The sequence below is a fragment of the Vicia villosa genome, linkage group LG5 (assembly GCF_029867415.1).
Source record: "Vicia villosa cultivar HV-30 ecotype Madison, WI linkage group LG5, Vvil1.0, whole genome shotgun sequence".
Classification (NCBI taxonomy): Eukaryota; Viridiplantae; Streptophyta; class Magnoliopsida; order Fabales; family Fabaceae; genus Vicia; species Vicia villosa.
The window spans coordinates 6,007,821-6,034,330 of NC_081184.1; the positions used below are offsets into that span (position 1 = coordinate 6,007,821).

General features: G+C 34.1%; 4 protein-coding genes across 4 annotated transcripts; all 4 read left to right on the forward strand.

Annotated features, from left to right (window-relative positions):
* Positions 1–1,341: 1,341 nt before the first annotated feature.
* Positions 1,342–3,832, forward strand: LOC131606183 (protein CURVATURE THYLAKOID 1C, chloroplastic). Its single transcript, XM_058878453.1, has 7 exons — positions 1,342–1,497; positions 1,641–1,760; positions 2,440–2,534; positions 2,639–2,725; positions 2,812–2,874; positions 3,108–3,145; positions 3,525–3,832. The coding sequence occupies exons 2-7, from the start codon at positions 1,658–1,660 to the stop codon at positions 3,577–3,579; spliced, it is 441 nt and encodes a 146-aa protein (XP_058734436.1). The 5' UTR covers positions 1,342–1,497; positions 1,641–1,657; the 3' UTR covers positions 3,580–3,832.
* Positions 3,833–8,735: 4,903 nt separating this feature from the next.
* On the forward strand, positions 8,736–9,510 carry LOC131604099 (uncharacterized). The gene is made up of 2 exons (XM_058876588.1): positions 8,736–9,065; positions 9,202–9,510. Exons 1-2 carry the CDS (start codon positions 8,736–8,738, stop codon positions 9,508–9,510), a joined length of 639 nt encoding a protein of 212 aa, XP_058732571.1.
* A 1,195-nt stretch (positions 9,511–10,705) lies between these two features.
* LOC131601237 (probable plastidic glucose transporter 3) lies at positions 10,706–16,590 on the forward strand. The gene is made up of 14 exons (XM_058873010.1): positions 10,706–10,821; positions 11,098–11,224; positions 12,103–12,202; positions 12,294–12,361; positions 12,456–12,588; positions 12,858–12,957; positions 13,225–13,337; positions 13,688–13,781; positions 14,140–14,293; positions 14,465–14,608; positions 14,694–14,767; positions 14,935–15,023; positions 15,272–15,386; positions 16,130–16,590. Exons 2-14 carry the CDS (start codon positions 11,155–11,157, stop codon positions 16,316–16,318), a joined length of 1,443 nt encoding a protein of 480 aa, XP_058728993.1. The 5' UTR covers positions 10,706–10,821; positions 11,098–11,154; the 3' UTR covers positions 16,319–16,590.
* Positions 16,591–17,506: 916 nt separating this feature from the next.
* Positions 17,507–26,229, forward strand: LOC131601236 (probable CoA ligase CCL8). The gene is made up of 18 exons (XM_058873009.1): positions 17,507–17,606; positions 21,154–21,225; positions 21,451–21,617; positions 21,698–21,850; positions 22,631–22,820; positions 22,931–23,019; positions 23,236–23,304; positions 23,439–23,492; positions 23,625–23,732; positions 23,864–23,962; positions 24,151–24,243; positions 24,368–24,445; positions 24,639–24,746; positions 24,836–24,926; positions 25,164–25,237; positions 25,336–25,515; positions 25,644–25,697; positions 26,050–26,229. Exons 1-18 carry the CDS (start codon positions 17,522–17,524, stop codon positions 26,092–26,094), a joined length of 1,809 nt encoding a protein of 602 aa, XP_058728992.1. The 5' UTR covers positions 17,507–17,521; the 3' UTR covers positions 26,095–26,229.
* The last annotated feature ends 281 nt before the right edge of the window (positions 26,230–26,510 follow it).

Below are 26,510 nucleotides of genomic sequence, written 5' to 3' on the forward strand. Positions count from 1 at the left end.
TATATCAATATGCATATAATTTAATTAATTATTTAAATTAGGGTTAGAATTATTTTCCCGATTTATATTCTCGACTATTCGACTATTTCGGGTAATTAATTTTAATTAATATTAAATCACAAAAAACCCTATAAAGGTGTTGAGTATTAGGGTTTGCCCGATCCCATTGCCCATTTGCCAAAATATTAATTCTTGAATAATTCTCTTCTCGAACCGACTAAAGCTATTAGTCGCATTAGACGAGAGATAAAACAATGAAACATTAACCTTCAATTAATTCTCTCCTCGACCCGACTAAATCTATTAGTCGCATTAGACGAGAGATAAAAATTAATTATAAATCTAAAACACATTCAATTGGCTGCCCGCGACGATCAATCTATCGATCTGAGCAATCAGCAATGCCCTTAACCCGTTAGCTATACTGACCAAACCTATTGGTCACTGCATCTAACGGTGCCATATCAAATCAGGGTTGTACGCCCAAAACTTAAAACATTCAAAACATTTCAAATCAAACTACGGATTTTCATCCTAATTCCAAAACTACGACAGGCCATTCAAAAAGCCTTCAAACAACCTCATACTAATTCAAAGGCGTACAACCTTGTGCCCGAACTACGTTGACTCTGATTCTCCCTAAGGAGATACGTAGGCACTTGGATAACCAAGGCGAGTCCCCCTCCCTAAAATCTCAATTCACTAAAAATCTCAATTTTCACCCTATTCATGTCCTTAGCTATTAAACCTCTAAATTTTAGCCACAAAACTTGAACCTTAGATTCAAAGCCAATAGGAAAGGGTCGAGGGTGCCTAACACCTTCCCTCGACCTGATTATAATAACTTACTCAGATCTTTATACTGCGTAGGGTTTCCTATTCGCCCTTCAGAATAGGTGGCGACTCTAAAAGCTTAATTTTTAGGGCAGGTTGCTACAAATGGGGTGTGGTAAATCTAAGAATTGAGTTTTCTAAGGGGCCTTATGTAAAAAAAATTCAGGGGGCCCAAACCAAAACTCGCTATAAAGGCGGGGTTTTAATTTATTTAACCCTAATATTTTTATTTATTTAAATATAGAAAATATGGTAATAACTTACTTATAATATTATAGAAAAAATAAATTATTATTAAAAATAAAAATTTACTATTTATATTTAAACGTGTAAATAAAAAGTTTTTAAAAAAACTTCATCTATTTCATTTTATTAAATTTTCAATTTAAGTTTTGACTTTTGTAATATTTTAGGATTATGATTAAATTGTATTTAATTTGAATGAACTTTTTATAGAAATTATAAAAATCAATGGAGTAACTAATAACAAACTCAAATTGTCTCTTCAGTCCTCTTTATGGTAAAAAATGAGAAATCACAAATAACAAAAAAAAAATTAATGTATTTAGTCTTTTTGTGGTGTATACACTTCTTGGATTTGAAGCTTTTGTTTTCACTCACATACTCACTCATCCTTTCCACCACTAGAACAAACAACCCAAGGTTTTTTTTTTTCTTTCCCTAATTTTTATTTTTGATTCTTCCTTTTCATTTTTTTAATATTATTATTTGATTCCATGAACTGAAATTTGATTTTTATTATAATATTTTTTATAGATTATGATGATTATTATTATTTGTTTCAGAACATTGAAAGTGTAGAATGGCTTCCATGATTTCAACCTTGCCACCACCATTGCTACTTCATCATGGTAGAAAATCATTTTCTGGAAATTTCCAGAATTTCTCTGTTTCTCTTCTTGCAGGTAACCCTTTAATGTGTTTGTTCTTTTTCTTTGCTTTTCTTTGGATGGGTCTCTAAAAAGTTAAAATTTTAATTCCCTTAGACAGTATATGAAATAGAACTTGTTAAGATATTTCATTAGATAGGAAGTAAAATGAGTTTTGGAGTTTGAAATTTTGAATTTTAATGAAAATACTTGAAGAAAAAACATGGGAGAAATGGTCTGATGTAGTTTCTAATGGCGGTTGGATGTATGATTTCAATTATTCACATTGCAATTGCGGTCTGATGCGGTTGTGAAGGCTACTACATCAGCAATATTGATATCGCAATTGGGGTTGCTGACTGCAATTTAAAACCATGGTTTGACATTATTGTAGCATGTGAGAGATGAATTCTTAGAAGGTAACATTGTTGATCGATTGACTAACTAGTTTCAGATACAAACTAATTCAGCAATCACAGTTAAGCGTGTTTGGGCGAGAATAATACTAGAACGAGTGATCCTCTGGAAACTCCGCAATTGATAAATAAAGACTAACTCCGTAAAATGCTCATTTTTTAACTTCGGTAGCTTACTATGCTACGGAGCAATTATGAAAATGTTGAAGGTCCTTAAAACAACATTGATTTGAATTCGGTTACCTTTATTTTCTTATGGTGTGTACTTAACTGCAAGTGCTGATTTTTCGATCTCACAGGAAGACGGAATAGCGTTGCATTTGTTGTGAAGGCTTCTGGAGAAAGTTCTGAATCTTCAACTTCACTTACTGTTCTCAAATCTGTTCAGAATGTTGTGAGTTTCGCCTTCCGCTCCCAATCTTCTCGTCTCTTTCTTGAGAAAAACATCAAATATTACCTATATTTATGTTTGTTTTTTGTTTGTTGATGTTGAAACAGTGGGATAAACCTGAGGACCGGTTGGGACTAATTGGTTTGGGCTTTTCAGCTGTAGTTGCATTTTGGGCATCGACAAATTTGATAGCAGTAATCTTTACCAATCTTGCACTATTCTGGTTCCGAATTCGTGACTGTCTTTCCGATTTTGATTTTTTTGTGATTTTTGTGTATAGGCTATTGACAAATTGCCAATCATCCCGATTTCACTGGAACTAGTTGGAATACTTTTCTCAACGGTAAGTCCTTTTCTAAATAACGTGTAAACTCACGAAGAATAGAACCACCATATTATAATAGAAAATGCATCATTTTGCGCTGTTCCAAAAGTTCGAGAAACTATAATAAATTGCGTGCATTCATCACAAAGTACATGGAGTTATACAATGTTTTGCAAGAGGGACTTGATAAATTTATTGGTTGATTTAGTAACTTGAATTGATAAGTAACTAACTTGTTTTTTCTGATTCAGTGGTTCACTTATCGCTATCTCCTATTCAAGCCGGACCGGTAAGCATTTACTATATCACTTTCTTGGTTTCCAGTTTTTCGGATATTAGCTACATCATAAAATTATATGAAGACCTATGATTTCATAATGAAGTGAGGAAAGAAGAAAATTAGTATGAAGTATCTGCTCTGGAGCACCAACACCTCTGAAAAATGAAAAAGGACGTATCAGTGGCCGTGTTGGTGTCAGATGCTGACAGGATACTGACATTTGTGATTACGTTAATTTGTTCATTTTTTTTCAAATTATTAATGGTGTCGATGCATTAGTCTCGGTGTCATTTTAAGTTCATAGATTGGTACTTTTCAAGAGTTTATCAGCTTATATGTGCAGTCACTATGCAAGCAACTTCAATTGAGTTTTTTTTCTTGATTACAGGGAAGAACTTTTCAGAATCTTGAACAAGTCAGCTTCAGATATCTTGGGCCAGTAAGATGTGCCGCTGAAATATTACTCGAGATTATGATTTTAAGCGCGGATTATCATTAATCAGCGGCAAAAAGTTTACGCCCATGTCAATTACAGTGCAAGTTCCAAATCTTAACTTATGCATTAATGTGATTTGGTTTGATGTAACTAATTATCAAACACATACTCAATGTATAGTTTCTTAAGTTTCACATTAAAAAACACTTTAAAGTTGTTCCAAACATATATTATTAATAGCATTTTCAGTCATAACATCATCATTAAGTTTCACTCCCCCTATTTTATAGAATGATATCATATAAATTTGAAATTAGTTATATATCTTAAATCAAATTATTAATAATTTTAAATTTAATTTATACTCATTTGAAATATTCTTAAATGGTTTGTTTGATGTTTTTATCACTAAAATAAAATATATGACTATGGTTTAGATAGGAACTTTTGGTTGACCTGTAATGTTATTTTCGAAGTGAGTTTGACTATCTAATATGAACATTGGTTTTATGAGGAAGAGTCAAGAGGAGAGTGAAGAGAAGAAAAAATTGGTTTTATTTGTAAGGGTCAACAAGAGAGAGTGAATGATTTTATGTGTAATAGTGAACAGGAGTGGAGAGAAGAAATCATAAGAGAGTTCTATTGATCAAAGAAGTACAAAAGATATGAGATACAAGAGATTAAAAATAGCATAAGAGATATTAAGAGAATCAAGATGTTTTAGACTTAAGGATAAAGAATTATGGTGGTAAAACATGAATGTTCAGGCTTATGGATTATCTCATGAAGTTATGGAGAAAAAGTGTTAGAACCGAGATTAAGTCAAATGACTCAAGTTAATGATAATCAATTTGGTTTTATGTTTGAGAGATTGATCATGAAATCGATCTATCTACTATGACATGTGATAAAGAGGTATTCATGGATTTATCGTGTCCACAGATGGTCTGGTTAGAATGTCATTCAACGGTTTCTGCGTTTCTGAGCTTGGGTTTAAATGAACTGAAAGTAAAAAGGTATAAACAGGAAAATAAATATTCTTTGGAGAGAATAACTTATCAAACATGAATATACATTACTCGTCACAAACTTAAACTTATCGATTAGTTGCACACAACCTATGATACTCGTCATTACCATCACATATCTCTCACATCAGTGTTCATCTCTGAAGCACCAACGAGACATATCACAACCGATGTTATCTCTAATGCAAAGTTGCAAGAACATTTGTATTCTCGCATCGGCGATCTCTCGCGCGTAACTCAAACACGGAAGCATTAAGCTTATACAAATAAGTGATTGTCAGTTCTAAATCTATCTCTAGAATCCATAAACTAATAGAAGCTCATCCCTAATCAAAATCTGCGAGGTATATCTCTACAACAACACAATTTCAAACATAAATGAAAAATATTAAGGAAGACAACAATAACGGTTTGTAAAGCAAGTTTTATACAATGTCATGATCGATAAATATACATATGTTCAGAGTAAATATACAAACAAACCCAACAAAAGAAAAATACACAAAGAGGAGAAGAGATAAACCAAACATCTTGCGGGTTGTCAATTCCGATTGATGAAGAATCCACCTCTGATCATCCAATTGCATGATCCGATGGTTGTTTTCTAAGCTAATCTAACCTAAGAATGAAATTGATGAATTTGGAACAAAATTCCCTAAGACATAACCTAAAACTATGCTGAAATGAGAAAGATATAGAAAAATTTACGCAGGCGCGCTAAGAGGGCTCATTGGGCTTAGCGCGCTTGCGCTTTATTACAACATATCTGGTATAGTAAAAGGGACCGCGCTTAGTGGGCTGACCGCGCTAAGCGGGATCAGAAATTCAATTCTGCCTCTGTAATGAGAATGGTAGCGCGCTAAAACTTGGGCTAAGCGGGCTCTGCAGAACTTTCTTCCTTATTGCTCAAAACTCCGTATTCAAAGCTTTGTCTTCGACACTTTATTGCTCTAGGCTCCAATACACATCAATACTTATAAAATGAATAAAAAATGGTCAAACAGTACATAGAATGAATAAAAAAACTCAAGTATACTATTATTTATACAAAACTCGGGTTTTACTATAAAAACCAAAAGAATAGAATATATACTAAAAATAGTTGACATTTTGATACTTATCAATACACATATAGATGACAATATAACTTTGTATTTAGTCATTTATGCATTATCTAATAACAACAAAATTCATCATATTTGGACAACAAATTTCTATTTAATATACAAAAATAAGATTGGAGAAAATTGGAGATAAAACAATACCAAAAATATTATGATAAAATAGAAAAATAACGAAGATGAAAGATCATAGAAGATGAAAAAGAAAGAGTAAAAGAGTTGAGAGATTAGAGAAGAAGAGGTGCATTAAAAATATAATTGGAAGAGAGGACAATATAATAAAAATAAGAAGATGAAAAAGAAAGAACATAAGAGATGAGAGACAAAAGAAGAAAATATGAGATATACATGAAAAAGAAGATGAGAAGAATGAATGATATCGTTAGGAAAGATTTGAGAAGAATTAAACTGAGGCCTTAAGTATGAGGAAGAGAAAATCATTCCTAATCGTAAGGCTAAGGCATAATAGGTTTAAGTTTGAGTTGGATGTGGGTTAAGTGAAGTTTGGGTTATAACATAATGCGGTTTGGTTCGATTTGATTTGGTTTGTAAAATAAAAACCGTAAATCGAACCGAACTGTACTGTTTTATCAAAAAATAACTCAAACGCACCAAACTAGATGTAGTTCTTTACTGTTTCAGTTTGATTTAGTTCGATTAACAATTTTCTTTAAGAACGTTCAATTTTGAACACCCCTATCTAATATACATTAATATTGGTGAGAATTTATGAAAATAGTTTTAATGTTTTTCTTTTATAATTATCAAAAAATAACTCAAACGCACCAAACTAGATGCAGTTCTTTACTATTTCAGTTTGATTTAGTTCGATTAACGATTTTCTTTTAGACCGTTCAATTTTTTTTTGGCTTTATACCACCGGTTTAGTCCGGTTCGGGGGCGAGTTCTGGCATCAAGTGGTTCCATCCCCCTCCTGATCGCAGTTGCGGGGGATCGAACCGTGGTTCTCCCTACCAAATCCAGCGCCAATCACCACTGAACCAACTAACGATTGGTTAGACCGTTCAATTTTGAACACCCCTATCTAATATCTAATATACATTAATATTGGTGAGAATTTATGAAAATAGTTTTAATGTTTTCTTTTTTTTGATAATAAAGAGGGAAATGGCCCTAGACAGGTTTGAACCCACGCCCCTTGAACCAACAACTCAAAAGCTTACCACGGGGCCAACCCGCTATGGGGTTAAATAGTTTTAATGTTTTTGTTTTGGAGCAGTCAAGCCTATTATTCTGTGAGACACATGCTCCATTAATGATAATAATTATTTGGGTTAAATATGTTTTTAGTCCCTTAAAATCACCCAAAATTGCTTTTAGTCCCTATAAAAAAAATGTTGACTTTTAGTCCATATAAAATTACTTTTGCACTCAGTTTTAGTCCCTTTAAAGGGACCAAAAGTGAGTGCAAAAGTAATTTTATAGGGACTAAAAATCAATATATTTTTTATAGGGACTAAAAGTCAAAATTGAGATATTTATAGGGAACAAAAACATATTTAACCCTAATTATTTTTAACTTATTTTAATACATTGGATAATACCCTTTTTTTTTATTGAATATTTCATGATACCTTTATAAACAAAACTTATAACTTACATATAAATAGATTAAGACTATGTCTCAACCCACTCCATGGTTATCTTACACACCATGCAAAATTTCAATTTTATCCCCAGCTTCCGTAGATGCACATTCTGAAGTATTCCATATTTTGAAAAAATTTGATTCCTTCCGTAGATGCATCTACGGAAGCGTAATAAACTAGTGTATATGGGAAAAAATACACATAAAAATCAGTTAAGAGAAGTTTCCGTAGATGCATTTACGGAAAAGCTTAGCGCCACATTGTTCCGTAGATGCATCTATGGAAGTGTCTGATATAGTTTGAACCAGAATGGTCACTCCCCCATTGTTTCATTTCTTCAAACTTTTCATACTCCACACCCTAAAAACCCTACATCATCAATATCCTATTTCACTCAAACACTCAAACTTTTTGGTGCAACAAATCAAAGGGAGCAAGAAGAGTCTGAATTTCAGGTAAATAATCACTTTCAACCACTACATTGTTCACATTGTCAACGATTTTTTCTGCAAAAAAGTTACGAAGCTTCCGTAGATCCATCTACGGAAGGTGTTGAAGATGAACACTTCTGTAGATGCATCTACGGAATAGTCCCTGCAATTTTTTCCAGCATTTTGTAATTCTGTGTGATTTTGAAAAAATAGGTATGGTGCACCCCGATAATATTTCAAGAGAAGTAGCTACTTTAGTCGATGTTTATACGAGTATCAATGGGGTAGTCGCAAATGTGGTAGATGTTGGAGGTCAATTTCGTAGCAAGCAAGACTTTGATGATCGTGAAAGCATGCTAACATGGATTCGTAGGAACGCAACTAACCTTGGTTTTGGTGTGGTGATAGAAAAATAGGATAATGGTATGACAAGAAAAAACCTGTTTGTAACAATATTGTGCGAAAGAAGCGGGAAATACCATCCTCCTCTAAAGAATTTTAAAAGAGACGACACGAGTACTAGAAAATGCGAGTGTCCATTTAAAATTTTCTGGTACATGTTGGCTAGCACGAAGTGGAGATGCTCTGTTGATCGGCATTCCCTTACTCTCAATTGATCGGCAACGTGTCTCGGGCCGGATTGAATTATATATCTCACGAGGCGAAACGAGGTGAAACAATTGGTGGCGATAGCGCAAAGTGTGGTTGCACTATTACTATCACGTATAGTGTCCCATGTGCTTGTGCTATTGCTAAAAAAGTGAGATTAGGTGAGCCAATAATAATGAATGAAATCACTCCTCATTGATAGAGACTTACTTTTGATGATGATGGTTGTGTCGAAGAAGATTCGAATATCTCTATTATTTCCGAATTGGAGGCGATACAAGAGAGGCTTTCGAAGACCGATGACAACACGAAATTATAAATCAAAGAACAATTGTGGAGGATTGGATTTCCCAAAACAACCGGCATGAAACCGCTGTCTCAATCCGTTAAGACAAAGGGTGCTCCAAAGAAAGTGAAGTCTACGCCAAATGACAACTCGACAACACGGTCTCCTTCATATTGTGAGAACGTCGACAAACGCTTTCCCGACTCACCTACTCCGAAATCGCATAAATACATCGACTGGATCGTCAATGTGGCGGGGGACGGTAATTGCGGATTTCGGGCTGTATCGGCTTTGCTTGGTAAGGGAGAGGATACCCATGAGCTTGTCCGTCATGATCTTATCGAAGAGTTGGTGAACCATAAAGACTCGTACATGCGGATATTTGCAGATGAAAACAAATTTGAAATGGTAAATGAAGCTCTTGTCCCTTGGGGGGGCGCCTACGCACCAGTTTTGCATTGGATAAGATTCCCGGAAATGGGACATCTTATTGCATGCGCATATGACATGGTATGCATTGACTTGACGCGTTATGGTTTTTCAGAAACCTTTTTCCAGCTCCGCACCGCACCTCCTCCAAATCCAATTGATCGTATTATATGTTGGATGGCTCGCCAAATCTCGTCATTTTGTACAAGTTTACTTGAAACTGGAATGTCCCATACCACCTACGTCACCGGAATGGAATCTTCATCATACCAAACTTACCGAGACGTGGCCGGATATATTTGTTGATAGGATGCATGAATTCGAAAGATTGAAGAATATCGATAAAATCTCGAATGCGGAAAAGTCAAAATTGGAACCACCAATAGATTTAGCCGGCAATAGTTCTTTTCATGTACTTATCTAGTTTCAAAGTGTAATATATGCACTCTATAACATTGCAATATAATCCTTTTGTGTTTGTGTGTTTGTGTCTATATGTTTCAAATTGTTTACGTTTTGTGTTTCCTAAATTTCTTATCAAAATTGATGTTTACTGTTTCTGTTCTGCTAAACAACATAGCAGGGAAACTTCCGTAGATGCATCTACGGAAGGGTGTTACATTGAAAATTATAGGTGTTAACCGTAGATGCATCTACGGAAGGGCATTACATTGAAAATTAAGGGTCTTTACTGTAGATGCATCTACAGAAAGGAGAAATCTATGTCCCTTCCGTGGATATATCTACGGAACATTCTGTGACAGACATTGTGTGGTCCACAGTTTCCAAAGACTTCTATAAATTCGGGGTTTCTAGGTTTGCATTACACACAAGCACAAACCCTGAACACAAACACAAAAATGTCTCGCATTAGGCCAGAATGATGGCACCGAACATCAATGAAGCGTCCGGGTCCTGAACTGGAATACCGCATAAGGGATGGGCAAGTCATTTTCTCTCCTGTCAAATCCCTCGTGCCGCTGAAGTTTTGAAATATTCATTCCTTCGACCAACTCAAGAGGACAACCATGTCTTTTTTAGATGGGGAGTACAAATCCGGAGAAGAAATCAAAAGGATCCAGAGGCTTAGAATAAGAACCTCATTTGAAACCGGAAAAACGGAACGTTGGTGGGATGAAGTGAAATACGGCATTGATTCCATTCAAATGATGCATGGAACAGATGACATTGTCTTAACTGTTGTAATTTCTTAGATTTCATAGTTTTCTTAATTTTCTCTATAATGCCGACTAATCAATGAATCAATGCAATGTCTTTTATGGTTAAAAATGTTTCTGCTCTGGTTTTCTGGGTCTGGACTGATTTTGTAGATGCATATACGGAAGACTTCCGTAAATAAATCTACGGAAGCACGAGGATAAAATGGTCAATTCGGTGGTGCGTAAGAAGAGTATGGGATTGGTTGAGAAATTCTCAAGATTAATTCCTCTTTACTTATAGAATTAGACCAATTATATTCCATCTTAATGAAAAATAACTTACAACTATTTAATAATCACTTTACTTAAACTTTAATTAAGTTGTTGCTTAACCGAAACTCATGCTAATTTTTGTCTAGTATTGACCAAGATCGCGTAACATATAACTGACACGTGCCTCCTCCTTCTTCTTCTTCAACTGCCATAATGAAATCACTTCACTCATTCACTCACTTTCTTCATCTTCTGCATTTCCAAATCTTCATCATTCATCTTCAACAACATTCATCAACTAGGTGCTCGTTTCTTCAATCTCCTCTCTCATTTTCTCTGATTTTTCCGTTTATTTTCCTGTAATCACTATAACATTTCGTTTCTGTTTACAGTTTTTTTTTTCTTCAGATTTTTCTAGTTTTCTTCCATTCAGTTTTTAAATCATTGAATAATTAAGTAATGTTGATGTTCATGTAATCTAATTTTATGGAAACAACAATGTGCATGGAAAAAAATAACAATATATTAGATCTGAGAATTTATTTTTTACAATTTTGTTGTTTGGTTTTATGGTGTAGGAGATTGTTGAGAGATACTCTGTTGTGAGATTTGGAGAAGGATTTTATCGTTACGCAATGCGAGGGAGACAACGAGTAGGATCAAGGGAAACCATAGCAGTGCAGGATAGTAAAGATGACAGTTCAGGTATCTTTCTGTTTTTGTAAATATTATCTTTTTAAGTAATTTTGTTTTTTTTTAATTTTTAAAATTGTTTGTTTTTATTGTTTAAAGCAAGTAGTTGCTTTTATTATCAAAAAAGTTCTGATTTGTTGATTTTATATTTGAGTGATTGGGTGAGTTATTATCAATGAGTTCCAATGTGAGTGATATAGGAGTTGATAGTAGTGTGGTATAACATCAACTCCAATGGGATTAGGCATATCTCCATGCAGAAACACGCTGGTGGTGTCATGTATGACATTCGTATGACACGTATCTGACAATTTAGACAAATGATTCAGTTGGTGTCATGTATGACACTCGTACAACACGTATCTGAAGACTTAGACAAGTGATTGAGTTGGTGCCATGTATGACACTCGTACAACACGTATCTGATGACTTAGACAAGTGATCGGTTTATTTTTTTCTTTGCTTTGACATTCTTTTAAACCAATCTACGAGAGTTAAAGATGTGTCGAAGCAATGATGATAAAAATAATAAATTTTATTACATTACTTTTATCTTTTTTATAGTAGATGGATGAATGAAGGTAAAAGAATGTCATATCTTGTTTTAGAAACTTTTATAACTTTAGATCTTTAACAAAAAAATGTTCATATATATATATATATATATATATATATATATATATATATATATATATATATACTTTGACAAGGATTATACTGCATAGAAATTTAGTTATTCAGCTATATAGTATTTGAATTGTATAGCCATATATGTATGCATATCTTCTATGTAGCATAAAATTTTCATTTCTTGTTTTTATCTATATATAGTCCATACGGAGAGCTGGTTTGTACAGATATAACTAACATACTAATTTCCTTCTTCACAGCTTCAGTACGTGTACCGATTGCCAAACCTTGTTGGCGGCGCTCTTTGAGGCATGTATTAGTGGCTTCTCTTTCCTCATTCTTATATGGATACCATGTTGGGTATGATATGCTTCACTCAATCTTCACATACCTTCATCTTCTTTTCCCTGAATGAATATATCTAGTTTTCTTATCACTATTGGCAATGCAGGGTAGTCAATGAAACCTTAGAAAGCATTTCTATAGATCTCGGTTTTAGCGGAAATACATTGGCGGAAGGTACTAAATCTTAATTTACTGACGAACAGTAATCTCTTCATCATGTTTTACATATAAATATTTATCTACACTCTTTTTTGTCTATGTTATGAAGGTCTTGTAGTAAGTATATGTTTAGGAGGTGCTTTTATTGGATCTCTATTCAGTGGATGGATCGCAGATGGGGTTGGGCGTAGAAGAAGTTTCCAGTTGTGTGCTTTGCCTATGATCATTGGTGCCATAATGAGGTATGAGCTATACATACAATATAAAATAATTTCTCTTTTTCAATATTTCTATCACCTTGCATTTGTATGCAATAAAATTTGCTTTTCTTTTGCAAAGGAAGTACTAAGCTATGATGTTTATTTATAAGATATCATTTAAGTACCATATCATCCTTTTTCATAGGAGGTTAATTTTCTTTGGACTAATTTAACTAGGAAAGAAAAAAAAGAATCGTCAAAATAAGACAATGCATAAAGCTATAAACTTATTATTCAAAGTTGTTTTGCAGTGCAACAGCAAAATCCCTCTGGGGCATGCTTTTAGGAAGATTATTTGTTGGTACTGGAATGGGACTTGGCCCACCCGTTGCAGCTCTTTATGTAGCTGAGGTATAGTAGATCATCTCATTTTCTTCTATCTGGCTATGAAGCATCGATACATACATGAACACTAGACCCAACACTATTATTGATAATCATTTGAAAATGGCAGATATAGAATGTAACTACATATGTAGGTGTTAGACATCTCCATGTATCGGACACGCCTTTAATATGAAGTGCTGGTGCTATATAATTCTCCATATTAGGAGCCCACTTTGTTTTTTAAAAGAAGTATATTTGGTTAATACTTGAAAGCTCCTCTTGCATTCATAGGTCTCACCTCCAGCTGTGCGTGGTACATTTGGGGGCTTAACGCAAATTGCAACATGTCTTGGACTCATGGCGGCTCTCTTTATAGGAATCCCAGCCAAAGATATAGTTGGTTGGTATGGAATGTCAAACTGGCTTGTTGAAATTCATGATCATATCTTTACTTTATTTGCAGCATTATCTATGAATTCCATTTTTCCTAGTTAATCCCTCCAATTCGTTGTAGCTGTAGTTTTTTTTTTAAAGTTTTGTTTCTATCTTTTGGCCATTTTCGAAGTTCAATTCGACATTACCTATTGTTTTATCAATAATATTCTTAATTATTTATTATAGAGAAAGAAAAAAATGCAACAAAATTTATTATTTCCATTGCTATGTGTAAAACAACGACTTAAACGATAGTACCTTTTACCCAACTGTTATTATTTATAGAAGGTAGTATCTTATATGGAAATTATGTGCTCAGGTGGCGGATTTGTTTCTGGGTATCTGTCATCCCTGCTGCTATACTCACTATTTTCATGGAGATCTGTGCAGAGAGTCCTTATTGGCTTTTCAAGGTCAAATCTCCATGTAATTTATTAAGTACCAACTATTAATATTTGTTTTTGACTATTTTGGACTCTGTTGGAGGCTAATTGATTGTGTGAAATGAAGTACGGAAAAAAATGTTGTCCTGATAATGTCTTATAGATATTTAAATATGAACTTGATGGTTGTGATGATGTATAAACTAATATGATAGGCAATAGAACATACAGTGTGTCAAATTCTCTTGATTATTCTTATGTTATCTTTTGCTTAACTTGTTTTCGAAGTGTTGTTTCTTCAGTATCTCTTAACTAACTACTCTAACTCCCTTATTTTAATAAGTCCTTCCTGATATATCAAATTTTCCTATTTTTTTACTTGGTTCAGAGAGGAAGAACCATTGAAGCTGAAGCTGAATTTGAAAAGCTCTTGGGAGGACTACACGTGAAGCCTGCAATGGGCGAACTGTCTAAGTCTGATAGAGGTGATGAGTCTGGCGCAGTAAAACTCTCAGAATTATTGTTTGGCTGCCATGCCAGAGGTACATATCATAATTTGTTTCTTCCTCTTTTTGAAATATTTTGTGTGGAATCGCATATGGTTGTATCTTCTTGATAGTTCCTTAATCATGTCTATTTTTTAACAATTTCGATTTTTAAAACTATACACTTCTTTTATTACTGGTTGCTAAATCATTAAATACATTTTGCAGTGATGTTCATTGGATCGGCGCTTTTTGCCTTGCAGCAACTTTCCGGCATAAATGCTGTTTTCTATTTCTCTTCAGCAGTCTTTGAAAGCTTTGGTGTACCATCTAAGATGGGAAATACGTGTATTGGAATATGCAATTTATTTGGTATCTTTCGCTGGCTTAACTCCTTTGTGTTTGATCTGTAAATTGTTGTATATTTGTCTTAATCTTGTTGTGTATGCAACTTCAGGTTCGGTTGTTTCAATGATTCTGATGGATAAACTTGGAAGGAAAGTGCTTTTACTTGGTAGCTTTTTAGGCATGGTAAGAAATAAAAATGAAAATTAACTTGTCTGAATTAATCACTTTTAAATTTGAATGTTACCCGCATAAAATTCCATTAAACATATTTTAAATTCAAACTAGACTGTTAAGAAGTTTATTTTCTCTCCAATTATATTTTCTGACTTTAACTCTTTTTTCTTATTTAGGGAGTAACCATGGGTCTACAAGTCATTGCTGCTAGTTCTTATGCATCAGGATTTGGAGCAATGTATCTATCTGTCGGCGGCATGTTGCTGTAAGTGATTAGATAGTGTCAACTTGCAATTGGGAGAAGGGGTATTGGGAAACGAGAAAAATTAGGAATTTTCACTAATATTCATTTGATTATTTATTCAAAATGGATTGCTGCATAGATTTTTTATGAATTTGAGAAAAGTTGGTTCCTTCTTTTGGATTACCGGATTATTGTAAAGATCTCTACTTACCGGAGAACTCATATTTAATAATATGTCTTCTAAATGTAAAGTGGACTATGCAATGCAGGTATGTGCTATCATTTGCTCTTGGTGCTGGTCCGGTTCCTTGTCTCCTCATGTCCGAAATATTACCTGGCAAGATCAGAGCCAAGGCAATGGCAATTTGTTTGGCTGTGCATTGGGTAAATGTCTTTTGCATTCATTGATATAAATTTGATGCTTCATGTTGAGATCTTTGATAGTGGGCCACTCACATTTATTAATACTCTAGATGTCTAGTTTTAGTCCTAAGAGGTGTGTGAAGATTCCACATCATCGACTACAGATAAAGGCTAGGGCAGTCCCCACCCCTGGATTTTGCTTTCTCGGTTGAATTAGGTTCAATCTTAACTCTAAGGTGATATCAGAGTCAACCTTAGTACTATATCCTAGTACTGTTGTCAAGCCACCACCCACTTTTGGTCACTCATCATATAAGTCCAATCTTGGATGTGAAAGGTGTGTCCTTATAAAGATTTGCGCAATCATCGATGCCTAAGCTAGCTTTTGAGATTGAGTTAGGTCAAATCCAAATTCTAGTACTAATGCACTATGAGTCTGCGATACTATTATGGTGAATTGCTAATTTTCTTTATTATGAAGTTGAACTGTTTAGCTTTTCTTGCCTTGATGGAATCGGGAAGTAACAGGCCGCAGTAGATGGAACCACAGTGTGATATCATGTTTAAATTATGGGATTTTAGATAAAGAAATGATAGAAAAATATATGGACAAAAATATGATTATAATTGATGATTAAATGATTAAAGGTGTTTACTTCCTATAGCTTATTAGTCCTCAAATCGGCTAGCATTTTCTATCTCTAACTGGTTAATTTATTGATGTCATTTTGTTTGGCTCCTTTCTCTAACATTTTCTTCAACAGGTGATAAACTTCTTTGTCGGTCTATTCTTTTTGCGTTTGCTGGAACAAATGGGGGCACAACTCTTGTACAGTATTTTCGGTGCATTTTGTTTGTTGGCTGTAGTTTTTGTGAAGAAATATGTTCTGGAAACAAAAGGGAAGTCACTGCAGGAAATTGAGGTTGCACTTCTTGCACTAGAAGCAACATAAATGAACAAAAGGGGAATAGGCATATTTCTATTGTTGGATAAGTTGCGGAAACATTTTTGGTGGATGAAAAAGATAAAGAAAAAACAGTTCTTTAACATGAAATTTGACCATTGCATTAGCTTGAATGTTAAGCTTTTGTATGATGACTTGTTAAACAAGCAAGTGACTGTAAAACATGATTATTTGTTCTCTCGCTCTCTTACCGCTTTGTTTAACAAATTTTTCTTGTAAAATACAAATTAATTAATGAATTTAACCATTTATTTTTCTAAGGTGTGTACCATGTTCTTATACATGTTCTAAAATAAGGTTTTTGATATATTAATTTTTTTTTAATAAACATAAAATTATTATATAATCAAGATTATACATAAATAACAAATAAACGTACAATGTTGCAAATAAGAAAGATAAATTTAATAAGCTTTATTAAATGGATCTCAAACTAATATTATAAATTATTAAAATTACTATTTAGAGGATAATATTTATGATATATTGTACAAATTAATTTTTTATGTAGAGACTTGTGATCAAGAGAGAGGACAAAACTCAATTTTCAATGCCTCCAAAACAAAAACTATAAAAAAGAAACGTGTTTTTGGAGGATTCGCCCATTTGCCAAAGCCAAATGGAAAAAATAAATTCAAATTGGTATGAATGAGTGTTACAACACGCAACAATGAATCTCCTCATTAGCATTACTATATTACTATATATATAATATAAGGAATTGAACGATTAGGATAAACTCAAAAACACATCAAGCATGTTTGGATTGAGTTTTCGAAGTTTCAAAATCAAATTTTAGAGGTGTAGAATTGATTTTCGATAATTCGGAGATATTTGTTTTATCAAAAGTAGAATTGATTCTGCCTTCAAAATCGATTCTACTTGAAGCTAAAATTTGTAGATTCTAACTTCATAATTGATTTTGGATGACTTTTATATTGAAATTTATTGTTCAACTCACTTTACATAAATGTAATCAAACATAAATCAATTATATTAAACTCAATTATGTTAAAATCAATTCTACCAAACTCAATTATGATAGAATCAAATCTAAACACACTGAGGAGATGTCCAAAACGACCACGTTTTTTATTGATTAAAGAAACTAGAAGAAAAAGAAAGCACAAAACTCCAAAACACAGACAGTTCCACCTACCTTTACCGCTCAGCTAACCTTATTACTGCGAAATGGTTAGTTACTACAAAATGAGAAACTCATTTAAGACTTTTAACAAACACTTCACTTTCATTTCTTTTCATAAACTTCGTTACTCTTATTGATAGGAAGTTAATCCTATCAAAACTATAATCTAGGGTTTGTAATAGAAAAGGGGAAGAACACTAAAATTAAAGGACTTAAAATAAAATAAAAGATAAACATAAACTTTGATTTCTTTGATTGATTCTAAATGTCCCTATGAGACTACAATATATACTACTCTAAATGGATATTAAACCTAAAAGGCTCAAACACTACTAAAAGCCCAATTCAACCAAACATTCAAAATAAAATAACAACTAACATTATATTACTAATTAAAATATCTAATTGCACCTCCTATCATTGCCGCCCGGTTCACATTGAACCTTGTCCTCAAGGTTCAGTCATAAAAGTTGGACTCTTTAATAAACTCCTGGATCCCACTGTTTGTAAACGATGCATTTTGAGCAACTAAAAGCATGAGAAGCCTCTGTCACATACAGAGCAGCAACAGCAGGAGAAAAGGTTCTATATCCAACAACAGCAAAGTTTACAAAATGATGATAGGGATGAATCCGAGAAACATGTCCCAACTTTATCATATTAGCACTGAAAAGCAAGGTCTGGAGATTATCACCAAGCTGAGCAAGAATCTGATGTAGCTGCTCAGCAGAACCCATGCCAAATAAACAACCAACCTCATCAAAAACAACATACTCCACAAACTGATTTTCCGTAATATCACCTCTTAAGTTATCACTATCAGGCCAAATATGAAAACTTAAAGTTCCATAGCTCTTCAACATTTCAACTAAAAGCAGAGTGTTGGTATATATGTTTAGTTCACTTGTTCCACAACCAAGAATATGAGAGACAGTGAGAATGAAAATCTTAGAAGTACAAGAAGTCAGTAGATTGAAAAATACATTAGCAACCATGTATGCATCTCTAGTTGAATCTTTCCACAATTTTGTCAACATTTGAGGACCAAATGAGCATTCATAATGAAGGATGGTAAGCAATTGGTTTATAAATGGGATGATTAGTGAAGGTTGTTGATAATCACAAGATATGTTTACCTTGGACGGAAGTAGTATGAGCTTATGAACTTCGACCATCATGCCAAGCAACTCAGCGACATCTTGAACTCTGTCATAAGAATCAGCTCTAGTATACACTTCAACGACCCAATTGTAAGTTTCTGTGTCTGGCTTCATATACATATTCGCAAACAATCTTCTAGTAGGAATCAGACACTTAGTTAGAAAACCGGCATGACTTTTCTTTGGACAACCACCATGTATAACAACAATACCAACTTGTGAATGGAGATTTTCACTCGAAATTTTTATCAAGGAATGAGCAGCTAGGACCACAATTGAATCAGTGTTGTTCATAGGACTATTTTCAGACCAAAAATCAATTATTGGAATTAAAGCAACAACCTCTTCGTGTATATTTTCAATAGAAAGAACACCATTTGACTGAAACTCTTCTTTCCTCATCAAATAGAAAGAACTCAGAACCTCCTCTACAAATTCATTTTGAGTAAAACTATCAATAATTGAATTCCCCAGCCCCAAAATTTGTTGAGTCATTCTATCAAACACCTTAAGAGCAAGCTTCATGCATCCATATCGAACACAAATATTTGCCAACGAATTAGAAACTCTAACATTGTCTCTGAAACCTTTCTTCATTGCAAACCTATGTACGCACAAGCCAAGACCAAGTGCACCCAGGTGAGCACAAACGAAAATGATAGCCATAATAATCACGTAATCAGAAACAACACCGACAATCTGCATTTTTCGAAAACACTTAAAAGCTTGTTCATAACAATCCCTCTTGTGATCATAAATTTTTGTGTCGGGTGAAAGAACGGGCTCGTTCTTCGTGTTCTTAAAGGGAACAAGCATCATTGGAAACATGAAATTTGTTTTAGTAGACTTATTGATCATTGAAGGAAACAAGGATGATGAGTGGTAATGAACTGTTTGTAAATTAATGGAATTAGGTGCTAAGTTTGAAACTGTGTTGGTTGATTTGTGAAAACCAAATTGGTGTGGTTGATTGAAATTGGCTTTAAGAAATTGGTAGGTGAAATAAGGCAGAGATGCAGTAGAGGACATGGGACAACTTGTACCAGGATGAGACGCAGCATTCTTTTGTCCAAAAGTTGTGTGGGAGTGTGATATTGTATGGAGAGAGAGAAAGTCTTGTTGAAATGATGTGAGTGGTGATATGGAGCTACACGTGATCACTATTGCAATAGGTGGGACATTTTTTTGAATGAATGGTTGTGATGAGTTCTGCATAAATTGAGGGAAATGTAAAGGTGGATGATTATTTTCAAAGGATAAGAAGGAACCTTTTTGAAGTATGGGAGAGTGCGCTGACGGACGTCCAACAGGTAGCAGGCGCGTGGGCCTTGTGTGATTGACGTGCAGCAGGCGCGTGGCAGGCTTTAATTGGACCGTTGGATGCTTTTTCTCAACATTACACAGTGGTGAAAGTTTGATGAATTCATTAGGCAAACATTGATATGGTGACTCTTGTAGGAAAACAGATGCACTTGTCTTTGTTGCGTGAGATTTCATCTGAGATATCATGGAAGGTATTGTCGGAAGTGTGGCCGGAGAAGTTGCCGGAAATATATTTTTCTTCATATTTTCTTCATAGCAAAACGATTTCAAAGGTGGCGGTGGTACCGGAGGCTGATCAAATATTGACTCCGGTGGTGGCTTCGGTGGTGATTTCTCTCCCTGTGACTCTATTTCTTCATCCTCTATTTCACTCCCTGGACTACAAGTTGAATGTGTTATTTTAGAACAAGGTGACGATGCCCTAAAACAAGGAGATTGGATTTGTTGTTGCTTTAGAGTTGGCAAAGGATTTAGATTTATTTCAGGAAGGTCTCGATGGACAGGTTCCACAATTAAATCTTGATGAAAACAAGTTTCATCAATGGGTTCCATTGATTCCAGATCTGGCTTTGTGAAAACATAGTTTAAAATTTCTGAATATGGTTTCCCTGCTTCATCTGACTCAGGCATAACATCTCTAAACTCAGGTTTAAAATACCAGAGGATAGCAGTAGTAAAAGCGTCCCAGCTTGTCGATGAGTACCTTTGAGACCATTGAAACCACCATTGAAGAGCTCGACCTCTCAATACTGGAACAATGCTTGCTACTTTTTCTTCTTCTGGTATTCTCTGTGTAACAAAATATTTTTCAGTACACAAAATCCACCAATAACAATCGTCACATCCATTGTATATGGAAATATTCATCTTCAATACTAGGCAAGAGATCGAAAATGAAAGCACCAATTGATAGGAAGTTAATCCTATCAAAACTATAATCTAGGGTTTGTAATAGAAAAGGGGAAGAACACTAAAATTAAAGGACTTAAAATAAAATAAAAGATAAACATAAACTTTGATTTCTTTGATTGATTCTAAATGTCCCTATGAGACTACAATATATACTACTCTAAATGGATATTAAACCTAAAAGGCTCAAACACTACTAAAAGCCCAATTCAACCAAACATTCAAAATAAAATAACAACTAACATTATATTACTAATTAAAATATCTAATTGCACCTCCTATCACTTATGGTTTCATAGCTTCTTCTTCTTCTCTCACACATCTCACCTTCTCTCAATTCCGCTCATCATTTTCCGGTAAGCTTCTCTTTTTTACAGACTCCTCCCTCTTTCTATCATTGCTTCCTAACACTGGAAATTTGGTTTTGTACTTTTATTTTGACGTTGAATTTGATATAGGTTCTATTAAGAGTTTATAGTATAAGTGCTTATTATATAAATGCTTATTTAGAAACTTTTTCTATAACAGAAGTCAAACTATTTTACTGTAAGGCTATTTGATTGTTTCTTCTTTTTATATAGCATCTCCGTCTTCTACATTTATGGAGGTATTCAAGGAAATTGCTAAGCAAGACCTTGCATCCCATGGAAATGTTGCTATCAGAGCTGATCACAAGAGCTATAGTTACAAGCAGCTAATCTCGTCGGCACTCGAGATTTCTAATCTCTTATGTGGAAGTGATGTCAAAGTAATGAGTTACAACTTGAAATTCCCTTACTATGTAGAAAAGTAGTTATTTAATTAATTATTGATGGCGCCAAAATCCAGGGAAATGTTGCTGGAGCTCGAATAGGAATTGTAGCCAAACCCTCTGCTGAATTTGTTGCTGGAATACTTGGGACTTGGCTTAGTGGAGGTGTTGCTGTTCCGCTTGCGGTCAACTATCCCGAAGTGGAGCTTCTGTATGTGATGAATAATTCGGTATGCTTTAGAAATCCTCCCTTTCTTATACACCCTCTCAATAGTCAGGACTTTATATATCTTCCCTTGACATTGTCTTCATACCTTTCATCTTAACTTTCAAATAGTGTATGTTTGGATTGGCGGTGGACATTATTGATTTTGACAGAATTGAGTTTGATAGAATTGATTTTAATAGAATTGAATTTAGCTGAATTAATTTATGCTTGTATACATTTATGTAAAAGTGAGTTCAAGTTGAACAACAAATTTCAGTGTAAAAACCAACAATCTCTAGCTGATTTGTATGTAAATCTTTGCTTCTGGGAAAGTTAATGACCTAAGTTAAGTGTATGTTTGGTGGAATTGATTTTTAGTGAATTGATTTTGTAGAATTGATTCTGATTAAAAGTTAGTTGGATTTAAAGTGATTTATGTGTGGATGTAAAAGTGAGTTGAATTTCAGTGTAAAAATCACGTTTAAACTCAAGCTTCAAATTGTAGCTTCATATAGAATCAATTCTGGAGGCAAGATCAATTCTACTTTAGAAGAACCAAACACCTCAAAATCATTCCAAAATCAATTCTAAACCTCTAGAATTGCTTTTGGCCCTTGCAAAAGCTAAACCAAACACACACTCCGTACCTTTTATATATAGAATTCATAATGTACCCTAAGGAAGAAATAATTCATTATTTGTACCATTGTTGGGCTATTAGTTTATTCTGCATGACCTTTATTCGTCACTTTTATTTTCTGGACTAAATCTTATCATAAATTTGATTATAATTTGGCTATAGGACACATCTGCAATACTGAGTACTGAAGATCATAGTGAACTAATGCAAAACATTGCCAATAAAACCTCTTCAAATTTTTTTCATCTTCCACCTGTTGCTAATAATTCGTTAGATAAGAACACAGACGAACATTCACAAAATGGAGAAGTTGATGCAGCCAGAATTTTCCTGGAGAATATTGAAAGATCAAGTAATATCACATTTTCAGCTTTCAAAAATTGGATTGAGTATACACTTTTGGTAGTAATTAGTTGGTACTTGTTTCTCATCATTCGTTTTTCTTATCTTTGGCTTACTAAGGTGAAGACCCGGCACTCATTTTGTACACTAGCGGAACAACAGGTAAACCTAAGGGAGTTGTTCATACACACAGAAGCATCATTGCTCAGGTATGATTTATGGTTTATCCAGTTACATTTAATGCTACCTCAAATCGACAATTTCATTACTTAAATAAATGATATTTTTAGTTCTATTCTTGTTCAAGTTATTTTGGTAGGATAATCAAATCATACAAATACTTCAGTCCTAGTTGATTTAACTATGTCAATCCGTTCCTCTTTTGTTTTTCTTCAATTTTTGTGTTCAATCTGTCTTGATTTCAGGTCCAATCATTGACAAAAGCGTGGGAGTACACTTCTACTGATCAGTTTTTGCATTGTCTCCCGCTGCATCATATCCATGAAAGTTTTGTTGTTTGCGTTATTCAATATTTTTGTAATTAAGGAACATATTAGTATTTTGCATATTTTCTGTCTCTATGATTTGGGATATCTTTATGATGTCAATCCTTAACATACATGATTTACATGTCCACGGGCTTTTCAACGGTTTACTGGCCCCTCTCTACGCTGGTTCCACGGTAATTTACTCATAGCAAATACGATTAATCAACAAAGTGTTAATTTTGGTTCAATTGATCGTAAAATATGCAATATCCATTTTAAATATATAAAATTTTGTGTGTGCTAAGAATCTAATTGTCTTGTTGAAGGTTGAGTTTTTGCCAAAATTTAGTGTCAGGGGAGTTTGGCAGAGATGGCGCGAATCATATCCAAATGAAGGGTCTAAGGCTGATGATGCTATAACAGTATTCACTGGAGTAAGTGTGATTTTTTTTTTTATTCTTGAAAAATTAATGATTTTCACATTTCATGCATTTAATACCGATATACTAATTAGAAAACTTGTCTTTTGGGAACTCATCATGTTTACATAATTTTTTAATTGAAGGTTCCAACTATATATGCTCGATTAATTCAAGGGTATCATGCGATGGATCCGGAGCTACAAGCTGCTTCAGCATCGGCTGCAAAGAACTTGCGTCTAATGGTAACTTACTGTTCCATACATCCATTTTCAGAAAGTGAAGATTATTATTTACTTTTGTAATTTGATTTACTCGGTTTATAAATCTTATCGGCGTGGCTATTTACCTTGCATGGGCTCGCTGCAATTAATGTTATGACTACTGACTCAATGTCATAAATCTGATATATTATCATGCTATTAATATTCAGATGTGTGGATCCTCGGCACTTCCGCAACCTGTTATGCTAGAATGGGAAGCCATCACTGGGCATCGCTTATTGGAGCGATACGGCATGACTGAAGTAAGTACACTCTTTTTTAAGTTCACCGACTTCCTAAAAAATCTTATGTATTGTATTTTACTCCAATTCTCATTTTGTAACAATTTCTTATATGAATCTTACATCACTGTATCAATGTTTCTAGTTTGTCATGGCATTGTCAAATCCATTGAAAGGTGAGCGTAAAGCAGGCACAGTTGGAAAACCACTGCCCGGCGTACAGGTTAGTTGAACTTGCACTTTTTCATTTGCTATTGATCATAAAATACGGGCTTGTTGATCTCTCGGTTCCACTGTTGCATAATCTGTTTACATGATCCGACCCCCTAAACAATAGTCTTGATGATTTTTATCATATGGTCTGGTCACAAGTTTCGAACAACGCTCAATAAAGTAATTTTCTGTATGCATAACAGGTCAAGATTCTTTCAGATGGAGAGAATTGGAGTGAAAAAACAGGAGCCAGCGGCGAGCTTTGCGTTAAAAGTCCTTCACTGTTTAAAGAATATTGGAAACTTCCAGAGGTGCTTTCAGAATGTTAATGTTCTTACATCTAATGATTCTGTAATCATCAACTAGTTGTTCCTCAGAAATTTTATTTATTTCCATGCAGGTAACGAAGGAATCATTTACGGAAGAAGGATTCTATAAGACTGGAGATGCCGTTACAACAGATAAAGATGGATATTACATCATTCTAGGACGTAAGGAAATCTATATTTTTCTACATATGTTGTATGGCTCTCATGCATAAGTATGTGTGTAAATTTATATTTCCAGGAGATTAACCTTGATCCAAATCTTTTCGATTTTTCACATACGAATCTTTCTGCATGAGTAAAAACAATGCTTGAAGTGTTATCGGCGATTTGTCAAAGAAACAATATTTTTTTATCGTGGTGGAAATAATACATTTTGTATACATTTCTACTGTTAATCAGGTACTAATGCGGATATCATCAAGGCCGGGGGCTATAAGCTGTCTGCGTTAGAAATCGAATCAGTTATAATAGAGGCAAGTGGCTATCGTTTTCTCAATCTATTGGTTTTTAGTCCTCATGTAGTCATATGATTTTAATGATATGACATTTCACAACCAAAACCTTTTTGCAGCATCCAAGTGTCTCAGAATGTTGTGTCTTGGGATTACCACACAAAGAGTATGGAGAAATTGTCGGTGCAATTATCGTGCCAGAGGCCGATATTAAACGAAAGCAAGATGAAGAATCAAAGCCTGCTCTTAGCCTAGAAGAATTATCCACCTGGGCCAAAGATAAACTTGCACCTTACAAGGTATGATGGCATGGTCATTGTTTATTTGTTGTATTTTCTGTCTGTTCGCAATAGATGTTTTTCCAGACCTTCCATTTTCATATATTGTGCTGAATGTTCACCCGAGGAAATGTTTATATCTTTGTTAGATACCAACTCGACTAATCGTGTGGGACTCACTCCCCCGCAATGCAATGGGGAAGGTAAGTTACTTTCGCATCTATGCCATAATAATCACATGTCATTTACCTTTTCATCGCGAAGTGTTTGGATCCTCTGTATGGGAGAGTCTTTTGCGTTTCAAGGAGAGTCTAAAACAACTATATTTGCGCATTCAATATGGCATGCTTTCCTTCAAATGAAGCTTTTTTAGAAAAATCTCCGCTTTGGATTAAGAACAACCGCATATATGGTTTCGACACCATATTTTTTCCAAAAACCTATCAAACGTAGGACATCTTACTCCCACTTGGCATTCCAACACAGTCGCTGCAGAGGTTCCGATTCTACGTCTTTTTGTAAGGAAAATTAACTATTCTTTGTTTGAAATTTCAGGTAAGTAAAAAAGAGCTGAAGAAGATTCTAGCTTCAGAACAGTAAAAAAGTGCTGTCTATGTGACTCCTCATGTATATATATCAATGATAAAGAATAGTACTGTTTTCAACCATTCACATTTTTTCTTGTTAATAAGTTGTCTTCAATTGGTGGGAATATGATAGAATTGTTCGTAGCAATTACTATTTTTGCTTTGAAATAGTTAGTCTCCATATAAGGCCATTAAGAAAAATCTTATCCTTAGAAACTCGATGTAATATCTTAAACTCCAAATTTTTATAAATAAATAAATAAAAAATTCTAGAGAGTACACAAGTTAAGCAGTGGTTTTAAAAAAAACTTATAAACTTTTTTTTGTTTTTGTTTCAAAGGCTCAAAAGAATACATTTTTCATTTTTCCAAATCACTTAGAGGTTTGTTTATCCCACCTTAAACAGGACCTTATAAACTTTTTTTTTTC